A 10147-nucleotide genomic window follows, 5' to 3' on the forward strand; every position below is an offset into this window, starting at 1 on the left:
AACCAAGATTATCTTAAAGAAGAAGAAGAGATGAAGCTCTACAATCAACTGCTGCTACAAGGACTTGCTGGTATCATCTTGAGACTAACCATAGTTTCAGCACAAGGAGGGACCTGTGGTATAATTGAATGCTATGTATATATTCCTGATTTATCTGGCTATATATCAGCCACCCTAGATGACATGAAAGGTCAGGTAAAAGCTATGTCTGATGATAATCTTCCTTTTTGGACTTCTATTCTATCATGGGTAAAGGGTGATTGGTGAAAACTATATTAACCATTGTTATAGTTGTTCTGTTTATTCTGTTATGTGGACCTTGTATTCTCCAATGTGTTGGTAACTTTGTATCACGGAGGCTAAATTCATTTACCCAAATATATAGCAGGAAACCTAAAATGCAGTTCATCCTGATGAGTGATGCTCACACTGGAAGTTGGGAGCATCAAGAGGGTGGGGAATGAGGGAGGAAAGGAACAGGCTGAGCTGATTCCATCTTGGAAAAGAAGGAAACTCCATCTTGCACTTTTAGTGAGCTTTGGACCATGTGCCTAGTAGCCATGAGGATAACATACCTATGGCCAAACCGGCCTCCCAGGCTGATAAACACCAGATTCCATAACAAGAATTCCCATTGCCAAAAAGAATCTAGTAATCCCAAACGTAGTCAATCACCTTTGTAATCTTTATGGCACCCACTGGTGTAGGCTACAGTGTATAACCAGCTGACCCTTCTGATTATGAATCATGGCTGTAATCTGATTGTATCTCCCTTTAACACTTTCCAGGCTAGGTTCAAGGAATGTGGGGATGTGGGCTTCAGCAGTACACTTAAGGATTTCACAAAAGTTGGTCAGGGTCCTTGGCTAAGAGGAGACTCTGCCTTGGGCCCGCCAGTGTAATAAACTGCACTCCACTATCTGCACTGTCCTTCTGAGTGAGTTTGTTTCCCAGAACACATGGCTACAACATTAGCACCAACTTTTTCATATGCTACCTCAACAATGACTCTGGATAAATTACTCAGCCTCTCTATTCCTTGGTCTTCTCATGTTTAAAAAATGAGATTTAAAAGTATAAAATAAAAATGTATTTGTCTCTCCCCTAACTTGAGTGCTCCTTGGTTTCAAGAAGAAAACATGGGGATGCCTATTGGTCAGTTTGTCTACAGAGATTTAAGGAGGACTTTCTCTGTGTCTTGTTCTGTTCTAGTTACTACAGACACAGCTATGAGGAAGACAAAGGGAATACTTATGGTGATAGTGATTTTGTATGTTAGAGATTGTAAACTGTAAATAAACCTATGAGCAAATACAAACGAGGAAAACTTCAGATACTTGAAAATGTCATGAAAAAGAGACACTTCAGAGATATGTGATAGAAACTCACCTAGTTCTGACAAGTGGGACTCTGAAATATGCTGGTCTTTGAGGAAGAAATTTGAAGTCTATGATGTTTGAGACCTGATGAATTAGAAGATCCAGTAAAATAGGAATCTCCGTCTTGTCTTCTCAGTCTTTTTAAGCTTTTTGCTGATTGATAGATATTTTTAATTCCAATCTAGTCAAATTTATCAATGTTTTCTCTGGTGGCTCATTTGTACATTGGTTTAAAAATCCTTCCCTTTCATACTTTTAAAAGCTTTATAGTTTTGCCTTTGACACTTAGGACTTGAAAATGCTAGGAATGGTTTTTTAGCATGCTTGAGCATCTACATGGTTAGTCAATAGTACCAGAAGTATTTCCTGCAAAGCCCTTCCTTTCCCCAGTGATATTCTATGTCATATATGGACTCACATAGCAACTGTTTATAAAGTCACGAGTCAGCTTCCTTACTTTTTTTTTTTTCCAGTTTGTTTATTGGTGAATCCCTGGATAAAGACTATACTGTTTTACTTATTTGCACTTTATAGTACATTTTGTTATAAAATCCTCCCACCTTGTACTTCATCCTTTTTAATGGTGCTTGGTCTAGCTGTTGCTCTTCATATTTTAGAATCAGCTTTTCAAGTTCTGCAGATACCCACACATTTCTGAGATATTGTAAGATATTTATTAGAATTACACTGAATATATTCATCAATTTGGAGACACTAAATATTTACAACATTATGTCTCTCAATTCAAGAGCCTGATATATCTCATATCATATATATGTATATTTAGTTACCATAGGGCCTCAATAATTTTTCTAATTGTCTCTTTATACTTTTGTACATCTTTTGTTAGATTTATTTCTAAGCATTTTAAATTTGTTACTTATGGTGACATTTTATAAAATTTCATTTTAACTATGGATTACATTAATAAGTTAATTTATTATTCTGATTGTTTTATTTATATTTTGGTGGTAAATCTTTAGTTTGAAAAGAGTTTTACCATTAACTGATGTTAAATTTTGTCAATTTCTTCATTGTATATTTTGTTAATGTGACAATTTTTTTTTTCATTGAAAGTTAAACAATTATTTATTTTTCAGGATAAAAACTTTATCATAATTTACTTTTTATGGACTTGTTTTACTAATATTTTAAGATATTTGCATTTGTATTCATGAATAGGATTAGACTGTGTTTTCTATTTCATAATGTTTAACTCAGGGCTACTATCAAGAGCTTAAACAGTAAAGATACTTATTTTCTCATTTTATAAGAATTCCAAAAATAAAGAGTACAGGGTTTGTTAAAGGACTCGAAAAGACATTCAAGGTTCAGAGTCACAAGGACAGGCTCACACACCATACTTCAAACCATCTCTCACAAGGATCTCTTCTTCTCCAGAAATCTCCTCAGGGCACCCTTCACCTCTGCATTCCTCAAACTGTAGATTAAGGGATTCAGCATAGGGTTGAAAAGACTGTAAAACAATGACAGAATCTTCCTTTGTTCTTGAGAATGGCTGGACTTGGGCGCCAAGTACATGACGATGGCAGTGCCAAAGAAGAGCCCGACCACACAGAGGTGGGAGGAGCAGGTGGAGAAGGCCTTCCTGCGGCCCTCAGCGGACTGGATCCTCAGGATGGCGGCCAGGATCCGTGCATAGGAGCCCAGAACCAGGCAGAGGGGCCCGACTAAGACAAACACGGAGCCTACAAACAGGACAATTTGGTTGAGCCTGGTGTCGGCACAGGCCAATTTGAATACTGATATGATTTGACAGAAAAAGTGGTTTATTTTTTGTGCTCCACAAAAGGGTAGCCTCAGAATGAGAGAAATATGGACCAGAGCCAAGAGGAAGCTGAAAATCCAGCATGTGGCAGCCAGGACTGTGCACACTCTCCAGCTCATGATGACCGAGTAGTACAGGGGGTGGCAGATGGCCACGTACCGATCGTAGGACATCACCACCAGACTCAGACACTCTGTGACTGCAAATGCCAAATACAGAAAAGTCTGAAGTATGCATGGAGCAAAAGAGATGGTTTTCTTCTGCAGTATAAGATTCGCCAGCATCTTAGGGACAGTGCTTGAGGCATAGGCCATGTCAACGATGGCCAGGTGTGACAGGAAGAAGTACATGGGGGTATGCAGTCTGGAGTCCAGGCAGATGAGCCCCAGGATGACCCCGTTCCCCAGCAGCGTGAGGCTGTAGAATAACAAGAAGAGGCCAAAGAGGAAAACTTCAAGTTCTGGGTCAATTTGGAATCCCAGCAGGATGACTTCTGAGATCCATGTCTGATTGCTTCCCATGCTCTTTTGACAGATAAATAAAACGCTGCACTTGGGACAGAAATTTTAGAGCTAAGGGGCAGAGAAGGAAAAAAGTTGATATACTCATACAAAGTGAGAATTTATGCCAGAGGCCACAAATCAGTAATTCCTGTATCCAATCAGCCCAAAGTCCTGTGGTATTGATTAGATAATTTGCCTTTTATTGATATTTTAACAATTTTAGTTATTGATCAATTTTTAAAATTAGTAGATTTTGCATAAAAATTGGGATCTCTGTCTTCTTTTCAAAAAATAAAATATTTTTCATTTCTTAAAATTCATTAGCTGAAGCTAATGAGAAGATAGTGGCAGATTGTTTCATTTACCACTATTTTCACTAATCTCTATTTTCTCACAGAAAATGAAGTTTAATGATGCTGAACAATTTTATCAGTATACTTAAACTATTGATTTATATTTTATTAAGGAAAAAGTAAATATTCATCCTCAAGATGAGTTCTTAGGTTCTCCTGTACTTCAAACACATAGAAATAAAATATAAAATGAACTCACCCCCCACCCACAAATACACAACCAGAGTTTAAAGCAAGACAATTCTTCAAACAGAAATTAATCAGAAACATGATATGGTCCAAGTATGAAATCAGAGAATCATACCTGGAACTCACCTGGTATGTGGTCAGGACAGATTTTTGGATATGGGGTACGAATATGGTTGATTGAAACTACAGGCTTGGGTTGGGCCCATAAAATGAGATAAAAACAAAACAAAACAAAAAACACTGCCGTTGGGCTGCTAGATAGAGTGATTCTAAGGAAGTCAATATGCTCGCTGGCTGTGTCAATAGATCACTAGTGCCTGAGACACTATTATATAGGACCTGATTCTATGTAAAGGGCCCATGAAGTCATCTGAAGAGCAAAAAAAACTTAAAACCACAAGGGAGGAAGAAAAAAAGGTGGAAAGACCAAATCAAAATAAAAATACTGGCAAAAACAAAAAGACTTTCACTCAAAATATGTGCCTAAAAAGCATACAAAAAAATTTCATGCTAAAGAGGAAAACAAGGTAAATAATTGAAATTTGATTTGTTCAAGATGAAACTAAATTTATAGAAGAATCTTCATAAAACTCTAATATAATAAAGGATGGTTAAGATGTTTCAATATATTAATAAAGGGTATGCTATTTATTCAAATGTTTAAGAAGTTAAGAAAAATAAATAAGGAAAGCAGGAAAACACAATCAGTGTGTAAAAATAGATCAACTATGAACCTCTGAAATAAGAAATATAGCCATACAATTTTTAAAAATCAATAAATAAAATGATTTCCAGTCCTAATGTTAAGGAGGAAAATAGAGTCTTGGGAGGTCACATTAAGAATCCACTCAGACTTGAATACAGAAAGAGGGGTAATATTTTGAAAATGGAGTTTAGAGACATGAATAATAGATAAGAGGCTGCGCTTAGAAAAGATAAAGTTTCCAGAGCAAAAAAGAATGAAGAAAATGGTGAAGAAATAGTATTTGAAGAGATTTCACATAAACATTCCATTATTAAAAATAGACGTAAGTCCTTAAGATGCAAATATTTATCACACTTAATGATTGCAATACATAAACATAATATACACTCAAGCAATTTTTCATAACTGAAGATGATATAATCTTTAGAAAAAAAATGTACTCAGAGAACAGAGTAGGATAAATAAAAAATAAATTCTCAAAAAACTGTAAATTCTCAACAATCATCTCTTTGACTATTGTCTTTTCTTCATTCTCTACATTTCACTGTGTATTGACCTTGTGGAGTTCCTATTCAATCAATGTTGTAGTCTATCAACCTATCTTAAGGCTCTTAATTATCCTCTTAGATTTCTTTTTACTCTTTTCATCATGTTTTAGACATTTTATAACTATCATTCAATTGCACATTTATTCTATGAAAGATGCCAGGTTACCATCTATCCCCTCTACCTATTTTTTCAAAGCATTTATAATTTGAAAAAGTTATATTGATTAGTTTTGAACCTATAGATTATAAAATGATTATTTTGGCATTTTAAAAGGGGACATTAAATTTTTGAAAATGAGTAAACAGAGAAAGGGACATTAGATAGTTAATATAAATGTTCTTGATAAGAATTGAATCTTGAATCACTTGAAATTTGTTACAGTAGTTGATTAAATATAGACACTATCAATTAATGGAAATCATTTTAAAAAGGTATGACATAAAATCTATGGATCCCCAAATTACAAGACAAATGAAAAGAAAGTAAAAGCATTATGAATCCACAGCAGCAGAAGGAAGAAAAGGAGAAATAAAGGAACAAATAATTTTATAACAAACAGAAAACACAGTTTAAGCTGATATTAATAAATCTATGTATATAAATTAAACAGTATGCATAAATTGAAGACATTAAAAGACAGGTGAAAGTGAAGTCACTCAGTCTTGTCTGACTCTTTGTGACCTCATGGACTGTAGCCCACCAGGCTCCTCCATCCATGGGATTTTACAGGCAAGAATACTGGAGTGGGTTGCCATTTCCTTCTCCATTAAAAGATATAGTTAATCATAATAAAAGGAAAAAAGAAAATCAAGTTACAAAATCCTTTCAAGAGTCATACCTAAACTACCTACACGTAAATACAAACATGCAAACTCTCTGTCACTGCCCTTGTCTCCATCTCCGTCTTTCTCACACACGGACCAAGGTTACAGATGAAATAATGGGAAAGCATGTTTGAGCCAAACAGAATCTGGTAGTTGCAATACTGAGATAACTTCAAAGCATTTAAGACACACAGGAACTACTACAGAATAACAATGAAACGGTAATCCTCCAAAATGATAAAATTCAGAATGTATTCCCTACAAAGACAGCAAACATCAGATAGGAAGAAACATCTTTAATCTGAGAAAAATATCTCCAAAACTTACAGAAAAATTATATTTAATGGTAAAATGATAAAAACTTTTCTTATGAGTTAGAAAATAAACCTAATATGCTTCACTGAAAATGCGTCTATTTAACATTGACTCAACTAGTCAGTAACAGGCAAAAAGAATAATAAAGAGCACATTAAAATAGAAAATACAAAATACCAATTGTGTATGAAGAAAAAACTATAGATGAACTGTTGAAATTAAGTGTAATTATAAAAATTCTGGATTAAAAGTCAATGCAAAAAATGAAAATATATAGATGTTTAAAAACTGGAAAATTTGTAAAGATTCTAAACTTCTCCAAATTCATCTATACTTTCAATGAAATCCAAATCAGAATTCTAGGAAATTTTCTTTATTTGTGGAAATTAATAATCTTATTCTAAATTTTGTATACAAAAATGTCAAAGATCAAGGATAGCCAAAAATATCTGAGAATAAAAAATGAAATAAAAGGAATTTATTGATTAAAATCAAGTACTATAAAACTACAATTATTAGTCAATGTGGTATTGAGGCAAGGGTGAAGAAATAAACCAATGAAACAGCGTGGTTAACTCAGAAATACATACACATAAACACACACACATACACGCTTGATCTAAGACAAAGGTGGAACTGGTACTTTCAATAAACAGTGCTGGGTAGGATGGGTATCCATGAGGAAGAAAACTAAGACATGAACCTTACCATATATAACATAGAGAATAAATTCCAGGTAGGTTTTAGAACTAAACATAAAAGATACAAGCAAATCTTCCAGAATACAAATTAGAGGATCTTGGAGTTGCAATATTTCTTAAACAGAATCCAAAAGAAGAAGATTGTCTCATATCAATAGTACACATTCTGACTGGATTTCGTTTTCTTTTTGGATTTCTAAATTTAAGAACAACACATTTTCACTTAGGTTAATATTTTCAGCAACCATTTCTTAGAAAGTGATTAAGAAAAAGACAGAAAGAAGACATTTAAATTTTAAAAGTTTTTATAAAGCAAATGTTTTTACTGAACATGATGCCAGATACAGAACAGAGGTGAACTGGAGAAACAGCTTTCATAGTAGAACGTTTTACCAAATTTCCAGCAGCAAATACTTTCCTCTAAACATAAGTGACGGTGGAGCCACATGATCCCACTCTAGGATCTGATTAAGGGTTTTCCTGGGATCAGAACCACCACCCCTGCAGAACAAGGCTGGAACCCTGTGACCTGGGAGGGCCTAGTCAGAGGAATGAGGAACCTATGGTGAGACAGTGTGGGTATCAGATGTGACTCTGAGACCCCAGCACAGAGCAGGAAAGGGGTCTTCACAAAAGTGCCATTTTTGTCTTCCTAAGCCTGATGATTTCTACCAACCTTCTGTCCTCTTCTGTAAACCATTGACCAGTATATAAATAATGATTTGTGCGACTATGGGCTGGCACTACTTCTGATCTTTTCCTCAACTTGGGCTTAAATGTAGAGGAAAACTCACAGAGATGGGAATGGCTGGAGCTGAGGCACCTGCTCCCTGGAGTGAGTGCAGTGGATGGGGAATCCCAGGCACCTTTTCTGTCCTGACGAAAGGACAGGACTCAGGGTGCTCAGGAGCTTCGAGGTGGGAGGGTTTTAGAGTCTAATCACCTAAAACCAGTCCATTCCCCAGAGACATTCCTGTTGAGCCCAGGGAACAAATTACTAAGCGTCTTCTCACCATTCTGTCTTCCCTACAGAGTAGAGCAAAACCTACCCCTCCCCTCTTTGCTTTCCAGGTTTGCCATCCGTGAGTGTGTGTGTGTGTGTGTGTGTGTGTGTGTGTGTGTGTAACTACTTAAGCAGAGAAATAAGAACTCAGGAAGAATGGCTGGGGTAATCCTACTCAGAGGGATCTTGGTATGAAAATTTAACAAGTCTAAGTCATATATTATGGATTATGTCACATAGAACAATCTCTAAGTAATGAGACTTATTATGTACTTGATCTTCAAGTCATGCCTGCCTCCATATCCCCTTTTGGAATGATTTAAATGTCATGATATGGTACATGTGGACCCCATGGAGCTTGTTAAGACAGCACCTCAAAGGACCAAATCCTCCCTGGAGAGTGTACAATCTTCGTCTGCTGAACAGTGTTATTATGAAATGAACTACCAAAATCTTCCACTACAAATAATTGTTTTTACTCAGAAACTTATAAAGATTGAACTCCATTCTCTTATAATTAAGGCAAGTTTTGTGACTTTAAGAATACTGGATTTACTCTCTTGAGATAGAAAGTCATCAGGCACTACTGTTTCAGGCCAGCATGCAGTAGGCCAACATCTGTTCTGGACCACCGCGTTTTGGGAAGAGACCTGGATTGAGATATTAATTTATGGGTTAGCAGCGTATGTAATGGGCTTCCCTGGTGGCTCAGACAGTAAAGAAATCACCTGCAATGCATAAGACCTAGGTTTGATCCCTGGCTTGGGAAGATCCCCTGGGGGAAGGCACAGCAACCCACTTCAATATTCTTGCCTGGAGAATCATGGACAGAGGAGCCTGGCAGGCTACATATAGTCCATAGGGTTGCAAAGAATTGGACACAACTGAGCAACAAAGCACAACAGCACAAGAGTATATGATTTATTGTAATCACTGAGACTGATGAGGTCCATAGAAAGTAGATAGAAAATAGATATGAAGAATCAACCCTGAAAAATGCCAGTTTTTTTGGAAATGGGAAATGATGAGGAACAACCAGGAAAGTAGAAGGGCCACAAGGAGAGCAAAATATCAGTGCTCAGGTGGGCAGTTCATCTCTCCACACAAGCCTTCACTTTTTATACTTGTACAGACTCCTAAGGTCAGGTAGAGGGTGAGAGTTCAGAACCTTCTCACTTTTCCTTGTAGAGACCTGAGTGCTGGACATGCAGACATCCCTACGCATGTGCATGGTCCTCTAGAGCCCCAGGAAGATGCTGGAGCCTTTCAGAGCCACCTGTATCCATCTCATTGCTCAGCTTTTCCTCTTAAGTTTTTGGTCAGACAGTCTGGCACCATATCTTCATGTGTAATGCCTGTTATCATACCTCCGACAGCTGTGATGCTTAATAAATGTCTCTCACTTTTTTCCATAAACACTCTATTCTATAAATACACAATGAGAGGGGTGAGCCAGGTCAAACACAATCTTGCAAGTAGGTATTATAAGTAATCTAGAGATGATTTAAAGCCGACAGTAGGATATCCCTAGGTTCTCCGCTAACATTCATTTGAGTCTTTTGTAACTCTGAGCTAATGGCCTAGTCTTCTAGGATTTCCAAAACCTAACCACCACATAAATAATAGAAATTTATTTTCTCACAGTCCTAGGGGTTTGTAGGCAAAGAGTAAGGTGTTGACAGGTTTGGTTTCTTCTGAAGCCACTCTTCCTGGTTTCTAGATGACTGTCTTCTCCCTATATCTTCACGAAGTCTTCCCTCTATTCATGTCTATATTCTATCTCCTTATAAGGACATTGGTCACTTCGAATTAGGGCCACTATAAATACCTCACATT

At 36.5% G+C, this 10147-nt stretch overlaps 1 protein-coding gene across 1 annotated transcript; it reads right to left on the reverse strand.

Annotated features, from left to right (window-relative positions):
- Positions 1-2756: 2756 nt before the first annotated feature.
- On the reverse strand, positions 2757-3689 carry LOC113891824 (olfactory receptor 2A12). Its single transcript, XM_027540304.1, has one exon. It carries the CDS (start codon positions 3687-3689, stop codon positions 2757-2759), a length of 933 nt encoding a protein of 310 aa, XP_027396105.1.
- Positions 3690-10147: the final 6458 nt, after the last annotated feature.

The sequence above is a fragment of the Bos indicus x Bos taurus genome, chromosome 4 (assembly GCF_003369695.1).
Source record: "Bos indicus x Bos taurus breed Angus x Brahman F1 hybrid chromosome 4, Bos_hybrid_MaternalHap_v2.0, whole genome shotgun sequence".
Lineage (NCBI taxonomy): Eukaryota > Metazoa > Chordata > Mammalia > Artiodactyla > Bovidae > Bos > Bos indicus x Bos taurus.

What these genes read in the sequence shown, in the direction of transcription:
- LOC113891824 (XM_027540304.1), bottom strand. Translation starts at nt 3,689, where the DNA reads ATGGGAAGCAATCAGACATGGATCTCAGAAGTCATCCTGCTGGGATTC.